The sequence below is a fragment of the Rhinoraja longicauda genome, chromosome 3 (genome assembly GCF_053455715.1).
Source record: "Rhinoraja longicauda isolate Sanriku21f chromosome 3, sRhiLon1.1, whole genome shotgun sequence".
Lineage (NCBI taxonomy): Eukaryota > Metazoa > Chordata > Chondrichthyes > Rajiformes > Arhynchobatidae > Rhinoraja > Rhinoraja longicauda.
Genome location: NC_135955.1, coordinates 19,389,273 through 19,410,144, shown reverse-complemented (window position 1 = coordinate 19,410,144; position 20,872 = coordinate 19,389,273). Strand labels below are relative to the sequence as shown.

General features: G+C 43.0%; 1 protein-coding gene across 2 annotated transcripts in view; it reads right to left on the bottom strand.

The window, feature by feature from the left end:
• cntln (centlein, centrosomal protein) overlaps positions 1-20,872 on the bottom strand; it is a 354,488-nt gene that overhangs the window by 67,776 nt on the left and 265,840 nt on the right. For both annotated transcript variants that reach the window (XM_078396868.1, XM_078396869.1), the window contains exon 22: positions 1,333-1,459. In XM_078396868.1, the coding sequence (XP_078252994.1) occupies positions 1,333-1,459 (127 nt within the window). The remainder of the gene's footprint in view (positions 1-1,332; positions 1,460-20,872) is intronic.

Below are 20,872 nucleotides of genomic sequence, written 5' to 3'. Positions count from 1 at the left end.
TGCAGTTTTGATGCAGGTATCTTTGAATGCTTCCGAATGGATGATTGCATACGATTTATCAGTAGAATGCCTTGGTTTATCATTGCAATGTGTAGTTTGAGTTTAGTGACTGCAGACACATATTGGAGTAAAAGTCAGCCAGAATGTATCTGTCTGATATCAATGAAATGCTAGACTTGTATGGGGCAGGGTTAAAAGACTGTACTGAGCTAAATATAATTCTGATACCACTTTAGATAGAAATCCAGGATGCAGACAGATCATGGCAAGATAGAATATCTATCATGTGGACATATAGCTCTCTTATACTGTACCTAAATAGGGTAAGAGCAATATAGTCTTTCAGGATAGCAGCTTAAAGCTTAAGGAAAGATCTATAGCTTTTGAGACAACATGCATTAGTAATGAAATATATTAATATTGAACTTGATATTTTTATAGTCTTCCCTGATCCAAATACAGATGTAGAAATTCTTCAGGGATAACATGGCTATTTAGTTTCCGAGATGCATGGTTTGAATGACTATGCTGAAATTCTCCTCCAGTATTTTATTAAAAAACCTAGTTATGGCACTGAATGTTTGCATCATAGACTGTTCTTCGCTGTATAAACTATTTGTTTTATAAAATATAAATTAAGCATGACTTGCTTTCTTCAGGCGGCATGGTGGCGCAGCGGTAGAGTTGCTGCCTTACAGCGAATGCAGCGCCGGAGACTCAGGTTCGATCCTGACTACGGGCGCCGTCTGTACGGAGTTTGTACGTTCTCCCCGTGACCTGCGTGGGTTTTCTCCGAGATCTTCGGTTTCTTCCCACACTCCAAAGACGTCCAGGTATGTAGGTTAATTGACTGGGTAAATGTAAAAATTGTCCCTAATGGGGTGTAGGATAGTGTTAGTGTGCGGGGATCACTGGGCGGCGCGGACTCGGTGGGCCGAAGGGCCTGTTTCCACGCTGTATCTCTAAATCTAAAATCTAAAAAGTACCACAGAACATTTGTCGCTTAAATTTTGTACACACGTCTTTTGTCTCAGGTTACAATTTTTCTGCATTTTGGAGTTTGCATGCCGAAACCAACTCCTGGGGAATGAAAAGAAGTGTGAAGAAACCACCTCCAATTTTCCTATAGCTCTGAATAAAAGCCTTTATTCTGCACTTGTTCGGCGAGGTAAGAAAGACCAGCAAGTCAGAGGAGGGGGAGCTAAACCCCACATCACACTTGTGATGAATGATTGTTGATAAAGGAATTTGAAATTTACAAGACAGTTTCAAATTAGGAAATTGTATGTGTAAATACAAGACTTCAAATGAGCATGTGGTGAGAACAATTACCTTTTTTTCCATTTCCTCTAATAATCCTTTATATATGTTAGCACCTTCTTGGTTTGTTTTCACTTTTGATTTTAGATCTTCCAAAAATTGTCGCTTCATATTGATGTCTCGTTCCAAATGAATAACCCTAAGGAAATAAAGCTTGTTACACTAGCTCATTCACAAGTATTGTTCATGTAACACAATAGTCAACTGTAAAAATGTTAGAGAAAATCAACCAATGTGAATATTATCACATGAACTTGTCATAACTTATGTAGAAAAGATACAAATAATGAACTCCATGTTACATGACTTATTTCTATTTATTATGAGCTTGGAAGATAATACCAACAATAAAAATAACATGGAGCAATTGATTCTTGAGAAGACTTCTTTGCCAAAGCAAAGGAATTTGTCCTCTCTCCATAGGTGGTATCCTAAAGCAGCAGCTTTGAAGTCCTTTCGAAGGGAGTTGAAAGGCCTTGAGGATAAGGAGTCAATTGGTTGAGATGAAGAGAAGTTTTGTTTACCACTTGAAGCATTGTGAATCTTTAGAATTCTCTTTCCTGAGGAGAATGTGGATGCTCAGTTGTTGAGTGTTTCTTTGGCTGAGATAAACATGGATAGAAAGTTGGTTGACAGACAGAAAGCAAAGAGTGGGATAAATGGGTCCCTTTCAGAATGGCAGGCAGTGACTAGTGGGGTACCGCAAGGCTCGGTGTTGGGACCGCAGCTATTTACAATATACATCAATGACTAGGATGAAGGGATTAAAAGTACCATTAGCAAATTTGCAGATGATACAAAGCTGGGTGGCAGTGTGAACGGTGAGGAAGATGCTATGAGGTTGCAGGGTGACTTGGACAGGTTGTGTGAGTGGGCGGATGCATGGCAGATGCAGTTTAATGTGGATAAGTGTGAGGTTATCCACTTTGGTGGTAAGAATAGGAAGGCAGATTATTATCTGAATGGTGTCAAGTTAGGAAAAGGGGACGTATAACGTGATCTGGGTGTCCTAGTGCATCAGTCACTGAAAGGAAGCATGCAGGTACAGCAGGCAGTGAAGAGGGCTAATGGAATTTTGGCCTTCATAACAAGAGGAGTTGAGTATAGGAGCAAAGAGGTCCTTCTGCAGTTGTACAGGGCCCTAGTGAGACCGCACCTGGAGTACTGTGTGCAGTTTTGGTCTCCAAATTTGAGGAAGGATATTCTTGCTATTCAGGGCGTGCAGCGTAGGTTTACTAGGTTAATTCCCGGAATGGCGGGACTGTCATATGTTGAAAGACTGGAGCGACTAGGCTTGTATACACTGGAATTTAGAAGGATGAGAGGGGATCTTATCGAAACGTATAAGATTATTAAGGGGTTGGACACATTAGAGGCAGGAAACATGTTCCCAATGTTGGGGGAGTCCAGAACCAGGGGCCACAGTTTAAGAATAAGGGGTAGGCCATTTAGAACAGAGATGAGGAAAAACTTTTTCAGTCGGAGAGTTGTGAATCTGTGGAATTCTCTGCCTCAGAGGGCAGTGGAGGCCAATTCTCTGAATACATTCAAGAGAGACCTAGATAGAACTCTTAAGGATAGCAGAGTCAGGGGGTATGGGGAGAAAGCAGGAACGGGATACTGATTGAGAATGATCAGCCATGATCACATTGAATGGTGGTGCTGGCTCGAAGGGCCGAATGGCCTACTCCTGCACCTTTTGTCTATTGTCTATTGTCTATTGTCTATAAACACATTTTTTTAGAAAGCAGGCAAATGGAGGGATCTGGAATCAGGCAAGAAAATTGAGTTGAAGCAGGTCTATGGCATTACTGAATGTTGGAGCAAGTAAGGGTCTTCATTCTCATATTCTTGCACAGCAATTAAGGAAGAGAAAGCAGTTAAAGGAGTTATTCTCCCATGACATATCTATAATTGAAATGGTTGTGCAACAACAGTAGTTTTAACTGCTTTCAGATAAAATATAAAATCTGACTTACAGCAAAATATAAAACCAAAAGCAGAAAGAACTTTGTAAGTTGAGCACAGATGCCAGAAAATGTGCAAAAGTGCAGAGATCTATAATTTAATATGATTTGCACTGAATCACAACTCTCATGTGTACAGTGCATGACATCATCCTGATATTATTTCAGGTTTATATTATACGAAAAAGTAAAGGTTAAGTGTAATTAAATAGCTGAGAAGGGAAGAATGGCAAGGTCAAAGAGAGAATTTACCAAATGCCCAAATATTACTGGACTCAGGGAGATTTGGGGAGAGAATTTTATGAAAATGCATAGAATCTGAAATAAACCCGAGGTTATTTTTCATGGGTGGGGAATAGGTGGGAGAAAATACCAACCAAGATCTGAAGTTCAACAACGAATGGTTCAAAAACGGAGAAATGGCGATAAAAGTCACAGAGCTTGAGCAATTCAGCGGGTCGGACAGATATGTTGCCATACGCAAAAAGTTGTCTCTCAGCTACCCTTAAATCTTTCCCCTCGCATCTTAAATCTATGTCCTCTAGTTTTCGACTCCCCTACCCTCGGAAAAGATCCGTCACTGTTGTCCTGCTCAGTTTCACTATTTGCATCACTTGCTATCACCTTCTCCGTGGCCAACAATAGACTATTGTGGCCTCCACCTTTCCTTGATCATCTTTGGCAGCTTTGATTTGTCCTTTTGCATACTTTTCATCCATTTGTTTCTTTGTACCTTTTCATATCTCTCGTTTCCCTCACCCCTGACTCTCAGTCTGAAGAAGAACCCCGACCCAAAACGTTACCTATTCCTTTTCTCCAGTGATGCTGCCTGGCCTGCTGAGTTACGTTACTCCAGCTTTTTGTGCCTTTCTTTGATGTGTAGGAATTGTGTGCAGTTCTGGTCCCCCCATTACAGGAAGGCTCTGGAAAGGGTGCATATGAAGTTTTCCAGAATGATGCCTGGATTAGGGGGAAATTAGCTGCAGGAAGAAGTTGGGCATATTTGGATGTTTATCTCTGGACCACTTGAGGTTTTACGGCGACTTGATGGAAGTGTATAAAAATATGAGAGGCATCGATAGGATAGACAGTCAAAACCTTTTTCCCAAGATAGAAAAATCAAATACTGGAGGGCACAGCTTTCAGGTGAGAGAGGCACAGTATAAAGGAGATGTATTGGGCAAGTTTAATTTTGAGTGCCTGGAAGGACTGCAGGGGTTGGTGGTTGAGGCAAATACGACAGTGGCAATTAAGAGACTTTTGGATAGCTATATGACATGTTCGGCACAGACTTTGTGGGCCTGTTCTTTTGCTGCACCGTTCTATTTTTAACTTGCAAAAGTTAGAAACATGGAAAATTGGTGCAGGAGGAGGCCATTTTGCTCTTCGAGCCAGCACCGCCATTCATTGTGATCATGGCAGATCATCCACAATCAGTAACCTGTGCCTGCCTTCTCCCCGTATCCCTTGATTCCACTAGCCCCGAGAGCTCTATTTAACTCTCTTTTAATTTCATCCAGTGAATTGGCCTCCACTGCCTTCTGTGGCAGAGAATTCCACAAATTCCACAACTCTCTGGGTGAAAAAGTTTCTTCTCACCTCAGGTTTAAATGGCCTCCCCTTTATTCTAAGACTGTGGCCCCTAGTTCTGGACTCCCCCAACATTGGGAACATTCTTCCCTCATCTAGCTTGTCTAGTCCTTTTATAATTTTATGCGTCTCCATAAGATTCCCTCTCATCCTTCTAAACTCCAGGGAATACAAGCCCAGTCTTTCCAATCTTTCCTCACATGACAGTCCGTCCATCCCAGGGATTAACCTCGTGAACCCACGCTGCATTGTCTCAATAGCAAGGACATCAAGGTTGCAAGGAATAGGCTGTTTACAGGTGGCATGACTTTTGTAAAGTGGGAGGCTTTTAAAAAATGTGACAGTAAGAGTTCAACTATGCATGTTCCTGTTAGATGCGGCATTGTGGACGAGTTGAGCCGAAGGACCCGTTTCTGCACTGGTATGACTCTATGACAACGGTGAGAAGGCAGAAATATTGAATGACTATCAGGAGATAAGTTTGCGAGATCTGTTAACAGAATATAAGAAATTAAATTAGATTTTTCTTTCATCAATAAAATTCCGCAGACTATAAATAACAACCATGTAGAAGAAGGGTCTCAACCCGAAACGTCAATTATTCATGTTCTCCAGAGATGCTGCCTGACCAGCTGAGTTAATCCATCACATTGCGGTATTAACCAGTATGTACAGTTCCTTATTTCAAGAATATACATTTCCCTTTTCGAATGCTGAAGTTTTTCAAAGCATGTTGCTCACTAGAGTCATAGTCATAGAGTGATACAGTGTGGAAACAGGCCCTCTGGCCCAACTCGCCCACACTGGCCAACAATGTCCCAGCTACACTAGTCCTACTTGCCTGCGCTTGGTCCATAACCCTCCAAACCTGTCCTATCCATGTACCTGTCCAACTGTTGACAGGGGAGAGCCAGTGGATGTAGTGTATCTTGACTTTCAGAAAGCCTTCGACAAGGCCCCACATAGGAGATTAGTGGGCAAAATTAGAGCACATGGTGTTGGGGGTAGGGTACTGACATGGGTAGAAAATTGGTTTGCAGACAGGAAACAAAGAGTAGGGATTAACGGGTCCAGAACTGAACACAATATTCTAAATGCGGTCGCACCAATGTCTTATACAACTGCAACATGACCTCCCAACTTCTATACTCAATGCTCTGACTGATGAAGGCCAAAGTGCCAAAAGCCTTTTTGACCACCTTATCTACCTACCTGCGAATCAACCTTCAAGGAACTATGCACTTGTACTCCAAGATCCCTCTGTTCTACAACAGAGGCCTACCATTTACTGTGTAGGTCCTGCCCTTGTTCGACATCCCAAAATGCAACACCTCACACTTCTTTGTATTAAATTCCATCAACCATTCCTCCACCCACCTGGCCAATCCATCCAGATCCTGCTGCAACCATCTTCACTATCTGTAGTCACAAAAACTAACTTTTGTGGTCCCAGAAACTAATCCCAGGTTTCTGTGAGAGGTGTGGATTTGCCTGATGAAGGTGTAAATCCAGAAGAATAAAAGTGCAAGTGGAAATTGTTTAAAAACTCAAGTTGTTTCAACGTTGGAAGGAAATGACTTTACCTAAATTGTTCAGTTTGTGATTGTGCTACAGAGTCTATGTCTCCTTGCAACAATATGTGAATGGTCTCCAGTAGTCAACCATCTAAATATAGCTAACTTTAAAAAAAAACTAAAGAAACAATGTGTCAAGCTTGAAAGGGTTCAGAAAAGATTTACGAGGATGGTGCCAGGACCAGAGGGTGTGAGCTAGAGGGAGAGGTTGTGTAGGCTGGGTCTCTATTCCATGGATTCATTCTCTGGGCATGCTTGAATGAAGAATCAGTGTGAATGTCAAAATTCAATACCTCCTTAATAGTCGCAGAGGCAAGGCCAGCCTGTGTCAAGATCTGACACCTGGCAGGGGTTCTGCATGTACATTCTTTTAAATCCAGGGTCAGCAGATTTCAAATCATAAAGCAGCCTCACTATGGAGCTTGCAGAATCAGTGTAAGGAGATACCACTTCTGCTCACGTCTTTGGTGCATACATGAAGTCCAAATTGACTTAATTAATTAATATTTTTCTTAAACAAAATCAAGTTATATTTCCAAAACCAATAAAAATATGACAAAGCACTGAGAACTGAGTCAAAAATTAGAATTAAACACACAAGCCAATTAAATCATGTAACCACAGTTAATGTAAATGAACAAAAGTATTGAAGGAACTAATCAAAATTGATAGTAATAAACCTCTGGACAAACTGTATCAAAGTATTTTGAAAGAATATAGGGCAGACAAAGCAAAGGCTGCTACATTTGTTTACTAATTCATTAGAAAACAATGCAGCGGCAGCAGGTTGGCTGAGTTATTATGCCTTTAGTTCAGAATATGAGACGCAAGATAACCAGGGAACTACAGACAGGCCAGCGGACCATTTGGAGTTAAAATGTACTGGAATCATTACCCAGAGAAATTTTAATTATCTAGAAACAAACAATCTAATAATGAATATCAACAAAAGGAAATTTCAAAAATCAAAGTTGAACAAACAATTCAATGAAGAAGTAACAGTGAGAATATAGGGAAGCAATATTGTACATGTAATTTGTTGAGAGAGCCAGAAGACTTTCACAATATGGTCATAGTATGAACAGAGCATGGGATCAGGTCATTCATCTTGTTGAGTCCATACCAACTCTACGTAAAACCAATCCAGTTTGTCCCACATTCCAACCTTCTTCCGAAATCCTTAATTCTTTCTTCTCAGATATTTATTCATCATTCATTTGAACACTCAAAGTAAATTTCCCTTTGTATCTGTTCCCTTTGTATTGGGCCCCAAAACGACTTGCTTCCCAATAAAGTACTTGTTCTTATGAACATTTGTTTATTTTGTCAATCAGCTGCTTTCAAAGTTTCCTGGAACTTGAACCTTCTTCCAATGGTATGGCCTCTCTATATTCTACATAATTTTACAAACCTCAGTAAGATCCCCACACAATCGCCTGTCCGTTGGATGCCTATCCCAGCTTCTTCTGTCTCTTAACTTAACAATAATCTCTCATTCCTGAAGTTATTTTTGTAAAGTTTCTTCACCCTCTCTGAAACATTTACATTTTTATTTAGCACTGTGCTAAACTGGGGAAAATACTCCAGCTGTGGCTGAAGTAGTATTTTCTGTTTATCATGCCTATTTAATGGGTACGCAGGACCTTTTTTCGACCTGCCCAACCACTTTTAAGAAATTAGCACATATACCTTAGATTTATCTGTTCTTGTACCTCTTTTAGAATCATGTTCTCTGAATGCTGCCTCTTCTGACCAAAATTATTTGATGATTGTTCTCTGTACACCCAAGTCCAAGACATTAATAAAAATTGATAAAACACAGTAGGCCCAGTACAGACCCAAAGGAAATACCACAGTACATTCTTCTCCAGTCCGAGAAAACAACTTTCATTCTCTTAAATCATGTACTCTCCATGCTTCAACATTCTCTATCTTCCAAAGACTTTAATCTTGATGACACAATCGAACATCGGAAGTGGCCCTTCAGCCCACAACATCTGTGCCAACCATAATCCTATTTTAAACTGCACATCAGCCTACACATGGTTTATGTCCATCCATTATCTGCTGGTTCAGGCGTCAGCCCAAAAGCTTTTAAAACATTGCTACGGTATCTGCTTCCACAACTTCCCCTGCATTTCCGACACCTACCTCTTTGGAAAAAAAACGTGGCTCATAAATTTCCTTTTTAAACACTGCCCCAAGTCTTTAAGCTATGCCCTCCAGTATTTAACATCTTCATCCTGGGAAAAAATATTCTGATTATCTGACGAGCTTATTGTGTAGTACTTTATCTAATGTCTTTTGGAAGCTTGCTTATAACTCATCAATTGCAACTGTCCAGATAAACACAAATTCTGTTTCCGTTAATGTTTCGAGAGCTTTCCCCATCACTGAGGTTATATTAACTGGTCTTTAATTGCCGGATTTAACTTTTTTTTGAACGAGGCATATTTGCAATCTTCTGGCATTACCCGGAACCTACAGACGTTTGAAAAATTAGTGCTGGAACCTCCACAATTTCCTCTCGTCAGCAATCTAGAATGCTTTCCATCTGGACCAGGTGACATATCTACTTTAAATGCATGTAGCTTCTCTTAGATCTCTTTTGTATCAGTTGTTTTGTCATCCAGAATAGGGGTAAAAAACAGATGATAATAAATAGTAGCATGAAAAAAGTGAGAAGTTATGCGAAGCATGCAATAAACCTTGTACTTCATCCAGGAGCACTGCATACTTTCCCAATGTCAAATTATAAAATGAATGTCAAGGTGCTGAAGAAGGATTGAAAATAAATTTAAATATTCTTGCTCCCTCGAAAACGCTGAAAAGGGGATCCAATGTGGTCTCCCAAAGTATCAAATGTTTTGTGTTAAACAGACATAGAGTCATACAGCACAGAACCAGGCCCTTCAGCCCATTTGTCCATGCTGACTGAGATAGAAACATAGAAAATAGGTGCAGGAGGAGGCCATTCGGCCCTTCGAGCCAGCACCGCCATTCATTGTGATCATGGCTGATCATCCACGATCAGTAACTCGTGCCTGCCTTCTCCCCATATCCCTTGATTCCACTAGCCCCGAGAGCTCTATCTAAATCTCTCTTAAATCCATCCAGTGATTTGGCCTCCACTGCCCTCTGTGGCAGAGAATTCCACAAATTCACAACTCTCTGGGTGAAAAAGTTCCTTCTCACCTCAGTTTTTGGCGGCACAGTCAAAATGGCCTCCCCTTTATTCTAAGACTGTGGCCCCTGGTTCATAAGGATAAGGACAACATGGGGAAAACATTTCCTGCATCTAGCTTGTCCAATCCTTTTATAATTTTATATGTCTCTATAAGATCCCCTCTCATCCTTCTAAACTCCAGTGAATACAAACCTAGTCTTTTCAATCTTTCCTCATATGACAGTCGCGCCATCCCAGGGATCAATCTCCTGAACCTGAACCTAAACAGGTGGAACTTGCCCCATCTGCGCAAGTTCCACCTGCCTGAGTTAGAGTCATAGTTTCGTTATTGGCATATTACATATGGACAGTTTCTTCCAAGCTTTTATCAGGCAGCTGAACCATCCTATCGCTGACTAGAGAGCGGTTCTGACTTACCATCTACCTCATTGGAGACCCTTGGACTATCTTTAATCAGACTTTATTTGATCTTATTGCACTAAACGTTGTTCCATTTATCCTGAATCAGTGCACTGTGGATGGCTTGATTGTAATCATTATAGTCTTTCCATTGGCTGGATAGCACTCAACAAAAAAGCTATTCACAGTACCTTGGTACATGTGACAATAATCTAAACTAAACTAAGGACATATTTTTTTGTAACAAGTCCAATAATCAAAATAGTCGTAAATGGGATAAAGAGCACTCTTGACACACTCGCGACTGTGCCGCCAAATTCGTCTCTACCTCCATCTACAAGTTTGCAGATGGCATCACTATGGTGGGCCGGATCACGATCAATGACGATGTTGAATACACGAAGGAGATAGCGAAATTAGGTTGATGTCCTGAACCATGTTACTATTAACCAATGTCAGCAAGACAAAGTTATCGACTTCAGGAAGCATGGTGGAGTACATCCCCAAATCAGCATCATGGAGTGGAATTGGAGCGGAAGTGGAATTGATTGAGAGTGGAAGTTCTGAGGCGGCATAAGTATTACCAATGATCTGCCCCGGATTAACCACATTGAAGCGACAGCCAAGAAGCCACAGCAACACCTCTATTTTCTCAGGAGACTGAGGAAAATCAACACGTCTCCAATAATTCTTACAAACATTTACAGTCACCATAGAAATCATAATGCTAGGTTGCATCTCAGTATGGTTTTGGAACAGCTTTGCCCATGACTGCATGAAATTACAGAGTGTTGTGGATATAGCCCAGTCCATTACAGATCATTGATTCCCCACCTTTGACTCCATCTACACCACGCTGTCTCAGGAAAGTAACCAACATAATCAAAGATCTTACCCAGTCTGGCCTTTTCTTCTTCTCCCTACTCCTGTCAGCAGAAGATACAGAAGCTTGAAAGGGTGCAACATCAGATTCAGAAACGGCTTCTTTCTCTCTGTTATCAGGATTCTGAATGGGCCTTACATCAGCTAGGCGTAAAGTCCAATTCTCCTCCATTGTATTTTGTCTCCGGAACTGCTGTGCCATAATGCTAACAACTATATTCTGCACTCTGTGTCTTTCCCTTCGCTCTACCTATGCACTTGAGTTTCCTGACTTATTTATGTATTGTATTATCTGGTTTGATTGCATAGCATGCAACTAGGCAACGGTTTATGCGAATTAGATGAAGGATATGAAGATACTTCAAAACTCCATTAAAACATCTCCCGACTATACTGATTTAGTACTGTGTACACAGAGTTCCCTCAGCTATTGCATTGATTCTGAACGCATGAAAAACAAATGCCATAAAACAAACATTTTCTAAAAAGGTGTTCTGTTCACTTTCATTCACCTGAGTTTGATACATTTTGCTACTTTCAGTAACCCGGATTCAAAACCTGCTCAAATTTCACAGCAGGTCAAGTAAATCTTTAAAAGAAACATTGCAGGAGATGAATTGCTTCCGCCTGCTCCGACGTAATATCGAAGTAAAAGGATAATGCAGCTTATAATTTGACGATATCATTCAGAATTTCTGGAAAGGTGCTCACCATCTTTGCTTGATCAACATTACCTTTTGCATATCTTTCATTCATTTGTTCTATATCACTATCTATTTCACTCGTTTCTTTTTCCACTGACTCTCAGTCTGAAGAAGGGTCTCGACCTGAAACATTACCTATTCCTTTTCTCCAGAGATGCTGCTGGACATGCTGTTACTCCAGCTTTTTGTGTCTATCTTTGGTTTTAACCAGCATCTGCAGTTCCTTCCGACATACTAGGATGGACACATACGTTGCAGTTGTCAAGGTGAATTAGCAGTTCTGATTCCATGGCTCACAAGCTGTGGGGAATGCACAAGTAAAATGCCATTGTATCTGATCTCCCACTCTGCCACTGAACTCAGCACGGAGCTTGATCCTCCCGAGCTTTCTAGCAGCATGTATTTGACTTTCAATTAAACACCTTCAATGTTTAATTTTTTTTAAATTAACTCTGCATTTTGGTCAATTTTTAAAATAACTTTTGATTGTCAAAGCGATTGTGGAGATAATTTGATGAAACCTGTTGTTGTACTTAAAAAAAAATTTCACCATGGATTGTACTACCATTTTGCACAATTTTGCTGTTCTGCACCTTTCATTCTATTTATTGCTGCTTTCTCTGTGAGCTTCATGTGAACAAGGATATTCTTTGAATAAGGCAATAAACATCTGAATCTGAGAGCAATCGGCTGGTGAAGGACCATCAGGACCGTCTGAAGAAGGGACCTCAGAGACTCATCCAAGGTCCTGCGTGTGGACTGCTCTGATAAACAGGATCCTGTAGCAGTAAGGCTTGGAGGCCATCTGAACACACAGGATTGCAAAAGTATATGTTGTAGCGGGAGCGATCGGTTCAGCCCGAAATGAGGCTAGACGCCAGGTTAGTTCAGTTGGGATGGCTTTATTAACACAACAAGCTGCCAGCACACGTTCACTCTCCTCTCCCTCCACGACCCCCGCTGAGAAACCCCGTGACCTGGGCAGTGCCCGGACCCTGTCAGTCTCAGTGCCGAGGGTTCAGCCAAGGAGTAGCCTAACTCTCAGGAGTCGCCACAGGACCTCCCCCCCACCCAGAACCGGAGGCACGAAACAAACCGGCGAACGTGCGAGGCGGCCAGATCTTGTACGCACATCTACTCTCTCAGGGGCCAGAGTAGGCACAGGAGGGAGCAGCCGGGATTGAGGACACCCCCCCCCCGACGACGAGGCTGGGTCACCTGCACGGGTTGACTGATGTCCAAATGGGCCGGCTTAAGGGGAGCCACCGACACAGTCTCATGCCGGCTCCCTATGTCCAAAATGAACGTGGTAGGCCCAGTCTGCAGCACCCGGAAAGGGCCCTCGTACAGCCGTTGCAACGGCATCCGATGAGCGTCACGGCACAGGAACACGTACGGACAGTCCTGGAGAGCAGACGGGATGTGGGAACGAATCAACCCATGGCGAGACGTCAGGACAGGAGAGAGCGTGCCCACCTTCTCACGGAGGTGCTGCAGCGTGGACGAGGGCGGCTCCTGTTGTCCGTGCGCTGACGGAATGAGATCCCCCGGGACTGTGAGCAGAGAACCATACACCAGTTCCGTAGAGGAAGAAGCCAAGTCCTCCTTCGGGGCCGTACGGATCCCCAACAAAATCCACGGCAATGCGCCCATCCACGCCGGGCCCATGAGCCGCACCTTCAGCGCGACCTTGAGATGACGCTGGAACCGCTCCAGCAGGCCGTTAGCTTGCGGATGATAGGCCGTGGTGTGATGGAGCTGTACCGCCAACAGGCGGGCCATCGCACACCACAGTCCTAAGGTGAACTGAGACTCCCGGTCCGATGAGATGTCCACCGGCACACCAAAGCGGGCGATCCAGTGTAAAGCGAGGGCTCGGGCACGCGATTGAAAGACGCGCCACCCTGCTGCAACATCCCGGGCACTGCAGGCCCTCGATAGGTCAGCCACAGCTCGTCGGCGCACTCTGCTAGCGCCAGGGGGTCGTCAAATTTCGCCCTGGAGAGGAGCAGGCGGATGTCGTCCGGCATTTGCTGCAGGGACGCAAACTCAAACAGAAGGCAGGGCTGGTGGCCGTCCATGGGGGTAACATCCTGCTCCTGAGGGCCGGCGGCTTCCGATTGCCGAGCCCGCCCATGTTGAGGATCCGCGCCGCTCGCTCAATGCGGCTGAGCCCGAAGGTGCAAAGAAGCAGCGCCTTGAGGCTTTCGTTTGGGGGATCGCGCAAGTAAGGCACTACACGACCAGCCGTTTCCTGGTCTAGCGCGCCAATGACTTAGTAAAAATGGGTCTCGTCGACCGTGATCCCGCGGACGTGGAACTAGGCCTCAGCCTGCTGAAACCATACGTGCGGCTGGGAGGTCCAGAAGGTCGGTAGCTTCAGGGCGACCGCGTTCAGCTGGGTCTGGTCGGCCAGAGCAGCGGGGAGCTGGTTGCCTGCCGTCTTGCATGTTGTGCTCCAAAATGACGGGTTTGGAACGTCGGGGTCACCAATGTAGCGGGAGCGATCAGTTTAGCCCGAAATAAGGCTAGGCGCCAGGTTAGTTCAGTCGGGATGGCTTTATTAACACAACAAGCTGCCAGCACACGTTCATTCTCCTCTCTCTCCACAACCCCTGCTGAGAAACCCCGTGGACTCCCCCAACATTGGGAACACGTTTCCTGCCTCTAACGTGTCCAACCCCTTAATAATCTTATGCGTTTCGATAAGATCCCCTCTCATCCTTCTAAATTCCAGTATATACAAGCCTAGTCGCTCCAGTCTTTCAGCATATGACAGTCCCGCCATTCCGGGAATTAACCTAGTAAACCTAAGCTGCACGCCCTCAATAGCAAGAATATCTTTCCTCAAATTTGGAGACCAAAACTGCATACAGTACTCCAGGTGCGGTCTCACTAGGGCCCTGTACAACTGCAGAAGGACCTCTTTGCTCCTATACTCAACTCCTCTTGTTATGAAGGCCAACATTCCATTGGCTTTCTTCACTGCCTGCTGTACCTGCAAGCTTTCTTTCAGTGACTGATGCACTCGGACACCCAGATCTCGTTGTACGTCTCCTTTTCCTAACTTGACACCATTCAGATAATAATCTGCCTTCCTATTCTTACCCCCAAAGTGGATAACCTCACACTTATCCACATTAAACTGCATCTGCCATGCATCCACCCACTCACACAACCTGTCCAAGTCACCCTGCAACCTCATAGCATCTTCCTCACAGTTCACACTACCACCCAGCTTTGTATCATCTGCAAATTTGCTAATGGTACTTTTAATCCCTTCATCCAAGTCATTAATGTATATTGTAAATAGCTGCGTTCCCAGCACTGAGCCTTGCGGTACCCCACTAGTTACTGCCTGCAATTCTGAAAGGGACCCATTTATCCCCACCCTTTGCTTTCTGTCTGTCAACCAAGTTTCTATCCATGTCAGTACCCTACCTCCAATACCATGTGCTCTAATTTTGCCCACTAATCTTCTATGTGGAACCTTGTCGAAGGCTTTCTGAAAGTCAAGGTACACCACATCCACCGGCTCTCCCCTGTCAATTTTCCTAGTTACATCCTCAAGAAATTCCAGAAGATTAGTCAAGCATGATTTCCCCTTCGTAAATCCATGCTGACTCAGAACGATCCTGTTACTACTATCCAAATGCTCCGCAATTTCGTCTTTTATAATTGACTCCAGCATCTTCCCCACTACTGATGTAAGACTAACTGGTCTATAATTTCCCGTTTTCTCTCTCCCTCCTTTCTTAAAAAGTGGGACAACATTAGCTACCCTCCAATCCACAGCAACTGATCCTGAATCTATAGAACATTGGAAAATGATCACCAATGTGTCCACAATTTCTAGCGCCACCTCCTTAAGTACTCTGGGATGCAGACCATCAGGCCCTGAGGATTTATCAGCCTTCAGTCCCATCAGTCTACCCAACACCATTTCCTGCCTAATGTGGATTTCCTTCAGTTCCTCCGTCACTCTAGGATCTCTTGCCACGAGAACATCTGGGAGATTGCTTGTATCTTCCTTAGTGAAGACAGATCCAAAGTACTGGTTCAACTCGACTGCCATTTCCTTGTTCCCCATAATAAATTCCCCTGCTACTGTCTTCAAGGGACCCACATTTGCCTTGACTATTTTTTTCCTCTTTACATACCTAAAAAAGCTCTTACTATCCTCCTTTATATTATTGACTAGTTTACCCTCGTACCTCATCTTTTCTCCCCGTATTGCCTTCTTAGTCATCTTCTGTTGCTCTTTAAAAGAGTCCCAATCCTCTGGCTTCCCACTCTTCTTTGCTTTGTTGTACTTCTTCTCTTTTATTTTTATGCTGTCCTTGACTTCCCTTGTCAGCCACGGGTGTCTCTGACTCCCCTTAGAATCTTTCCTCCTCTTTGGGATAAATTGATCCTGCAACTTCTGCATTATTCCCAGGAATACCTGCCATTGCTGTTCCACCGTCTTCTCAAGAATCTGCAGACCCAAAAAAGTAACCATTGTCGCGAGGATTGTTCCTAGGCCAAGAAATTTGTTGTTGTTTCTTTCAGTCCTTTGCAATTGAACATTGAATTCTCGCAACAAAATGAAATAACAACTGGAGAAGGGTCTCGACCCAAAACGTCACTCATTCCTTCTCTCCAGAGACGCTGAGTTGCTCCAGCATTTTGTGTCTACCTTCGATTTAAACCAGCATCTGCAGTTATTTTTCCTACAAAATAACAACCATTTTGTGTCGCTCCAGGAAAAGCAACAAGCCACTTCCCAATTGTACATATAACATCATTTCCACGTTAGATGCACATCAAATGTTATTATTCCAATCGATGCAAAAGTTTGCAGCAATGTGCCCACAAGCAGGATTGTCATTGGCGTGCTCCACTGTAATTGCTGGGTCCTTACCATAACACTGTGGAAAACTTCTCGGTTACACCATTTTATAAAAATAAATAAAACAAAATGCTCTCTAATTTGACTTTTCATCAAATAAAATCAGGTAAATTAGGTGTGAATTTAAGAATTATGTTAGATGCTTTAACATGTAATATGGAGAAGAAGAATGACTTAGTATTTACTAATTCTAAGGCAATAGACAGAGCTGCAGCGAAACAGGCATATTTCAGTAGAGAACTCATCACTTCTGACTATCAAACATTTTATGCGTACAGTTCAGGTACGATAAGATTTTATTGATGAACTATTCGTACCACTTATATGTGTTGAAAAAAGTAATTGCATTAATTCCCTAAATGTTTATTTCTAACAAAACATGCTTTAGGCACCACAATAACAGTGAAGAAAATATTGGCAAACCCAAATTATCCAATAAAATTCCTGGACTTGCTAGCAGTCTATCCCAGACCTTTTACATATTTAATTACAAAGCAGACTTGCAATTTCAATTCTACAAACTCTTAAAGTTAACTGAAGACATCATAATCAAGACAAAGAAGCTGATGTAACTGACACTCACGTGAGATGTAACAAAGTCAAATCTGACAAATCAGTATTATTTTACCCATCTGGCAGGGCCAGAGGGGAAAAAAAACGGAGTATATCATCATTGAACTCATGTCCAACTAGAGTCTGTTTTGCCGTCAGATCAATTCATACAATTGTAGTCATTGCCAGTCAGAACTAATTAAATGCAGGTGAAATTGAAGTTTGTAGGATGCAGCTGTCACTAAATCTAGTCCCAAGGGAATAAAATGCTGACATGCTGCGAAAAAGAGTTACAGGAGCAAGGAATGTCCTTACGTGAACCAAGATGAAATGCTTAAGATATCCTACTGTAACTAACATGGTTTCTCCAAATTGATCACAGAGTAACCGAGATCAATCTTTGCAGATGAGAGATAAGAAAGGCAATGAATATCTTGGGAAGAGAACCACAAGTTTTGTGCATCATACCATTAACTTGTGCATAGTTTCGTGAATTCAGCAGTTAAACTGCAGGAGTTATTGTTTGCAGAAGTTCTGAGCATGTGTGAAAACATGACTCGGAGAGAAGAGAAATTAGTTGATGTCTAATAAGGGTGGCTCCAGGGAGGAAGGTATGTGAATTGCAGGAAGCTACATTATGGAAATGGAACAATATGGAACATTTTATAAAATAATATTGCATGAATGTGAGAAGACCAATTTCAGTGACTTGGGGAATATACGATGATTACAGTTACTTATATCTTTGTGTATATACTGTAAGATTTTGTCAGGCGCTGCACCATTTCACGTTGACTTACTGTGCATATGATAGCTCTTTGGTAAAATTATCCATTAGTTTCACTTTCCAGTCTCTTGTGTTTGTCTCTTAAAGATTTATCTATTCTATTCATTACATAGAATTGTAATGAATATAATAAATGTATGTCACAAATGTAATTAGTCTCAAAGTGATGTGCAGATGTGATTCGTGTGTGTTAGCTAATTCTGCAAGCTACATAATGAGGCTGCTATATGATCTGAAATTTGTTGGATTGGATTTTCTTTTACCTGATTTGTTGACTACTGGAGCCATTCACAAAATTGCTGCTGGGCAACACGACCACTGGAATAAAACCATTCTGGCTTAACAACTTGGGAAATCATTTTCTTTCCTACATTTGCACACTTTTGGTTTTTAATCAATTTCCACCCAGGGCAGCGCAGTAGCACAGTTGCTGTTTCAAAGTGTCAGAGACTCAGGTTCGATTCGGACCTCAGGTGTTGTCTATGTGGAGTTTGCACGTTCTCCCTGTGACTGCGTGGGTTTCCTCTGGGTGCTCTGGTTTCCTCCCCACATCCCAAATTCAGTGATCAATAGGTCGTGTGGACTCGCTATGCCAAATGGCCTGTTCCTGTGCTCTTTCTCTAATCTAAACCCTCCAGGAACCAGTTCTTCCCCACTGTTGTCAGATTACTGAATGGTGCTCCCATAAGCTAAAGTGTTGTTCTGGCCATCCAACCACCCTCTTTGCTGACCTTGAACTATTTCAACATAATAACTGGAACACTATAATGCAACATTATATTCTGAACTTTACTTCTAACTTCAGATATACAGCGCAGAAACAGGCCCCTCGCCCACCAAGTCCAGGCCGACCAGTGATCACCCCGTACACTAGTACTAGGGACAATTTATCATTTTTACCTAAGCCAAATAATCCACAAATCTGTACGCCTTTAGAACGTGGGAGGAAACTGAAGCACCAGGAAAAAACCCACGTGGTCACAGGAAGAACGTACAAACTCCGCACAGATTAGCACCAATCGTCAGGATTGGAACCCAAGTTTCTGGTGCTGCTAGGCAGCAACACTACTGCTGTGCACTGCGCACATGTGAACTTTTGTATTTTCCTCTTTGCACTGCCTGTTGTACTGGTTGACTTGACTGCTTAATTTGACTGGATTGCACACAATTTATTGTTTGTTTTACCTCTGAACACATGACAGCAATAAAACATTATCATTGCCAATACACATTTACTCCTCTGGATTTTAATCTTCATCAGGCCTTCTCAGCATCACCTACAGAAGCATGGGATTGTACAGGAAGGATCTGCAGATGCTGATTTAAACCGAAGATAGACAAAAAATGCTCAAGTAACAGGCAGCATCTCCGGAGAGAAAGAATGGGTGACGTTTCGGGTCGAGACCCTTCTTCAGGCTGATTGTTAGCTGGGAGAAGGTAACAACAAAGCAAACAGAGATAAAATGTAGTCAGAGACAGTAAGACTGGTCGAAGAACTGGGAAGGGGGAGGGATGGAGAGAGACGGAAAGCAAGGGTTACTTGAAGTTAGAAACAGTCAGAGGGAAATAGAAGAACATATTTGTAGGCAAATCTCGGGGGTGTGTGAAAACAACAGGGTAGTAATAGTAGGGGATTTCAACTTCCCGAATATTGATTGGGATAGCCAAAGTGTCAAGGGCCCTGAGGGTGCAGAGTTCCTAAGGGTCATCCAGGAGGGCTTTTTGAGCCAATATGTTGAAAGTCCAACAAGGGAGGGGGCGGTATTGGACTTAATCTTGGGAAATGAGGCCGGACAGGTGGCTGAAGTGTCAGTGGCAGAGCATTTTGGTGACAGTGATCACAATTCAGTGATATTTAAGGTGGTAATGGAAAAGGATAAAGAGGGACCAGAGGAAAGAGGAAAATTTCTAAATTGGGGCAAGGCCGATTTTAATCTGATAAGGCAGAAGTTGGCCCTGGTGGAGTGGGATCAGCTTCTCGTGGGGAGGACCGCATCAGAACAGTGGGAGTCATTCAAAGGAATAATTGAAAAAGTACAGAGGAAGCATGTTCCCTTAAAGTTCAAGGGTGGGACAAACAAGTGCAAAGAACCTTGGATGTCGAACGATATAGTAGGATTGATTCGGAAAAAAAGGGGGGCTTTTGGAAGGCATAAAGAACTTAAGGCACAGACATCATTAGAGGAATACAGAAGGTGTAGGGCGGTTCTTAAGAAAGAAATTAGGAGAGCAAAAAGGGGCCATGAGATAGCACTAGCGGGCAAAATAAAATAAAATCCCAAAGTGTTCTATAAGTATATCAAGGGTAAGAGGATAACGAGGGAAAGAGTGGGGCCCATCAGGGACCATAGTGGAAAGCTGTGTGTGGAGCCAGAGGATGTAGGAGATGTTTTAAATTATTTTTTTGCATCTGTTTTTACGAGGGAGGAGGGCGATGCGGACTTAGAAATGGAGCAGGAGGGTTGTGATGTTCTTGAGCATATTGCTATTGACAGGGAGGCGGTGCTGGAGGCTCTGGCAGGCTTAAAAGTGCATAAGTCTCCGGGCCCTGACGAGATGTATCCCAGGATGCTGAGAGAGGCAAGGGAGGAGATTGCGGGGGCTCTGGCACAAATTTTCAGAGCCTCTCTTGCAACAGGGGATGTACCGGAGGACTGGAGGATAGCTAATGTGGTGCCATTATTTAAAAAGGGCAGTAGGGATAAACCTGGGAACTACAGGCCGGTGAGTCTGAAATCGGTGGTGGGGAAGCTGCTAGAAAAGATTCTGAGGGACAGAATCAGTCTTCACTTGGAGGATCAAGGGTTAATTAAGGATAGTCAACATGGCTTTGTTAAGGGAAGGTCGTGTCTGACTAACTTGATTGAATTTTTTGAAGGGGTGACCAAGGAGGTAGATGGGGGTAGTGCAGTGGATGTGGTATACATGGATTTCAGTAAGGCTTTTGACACGGTCCCACACAGGAGACTAGTCAAGAAGGTAAGAGCCCATGGGATCCAGGGCACCTTGGCAAAATGGA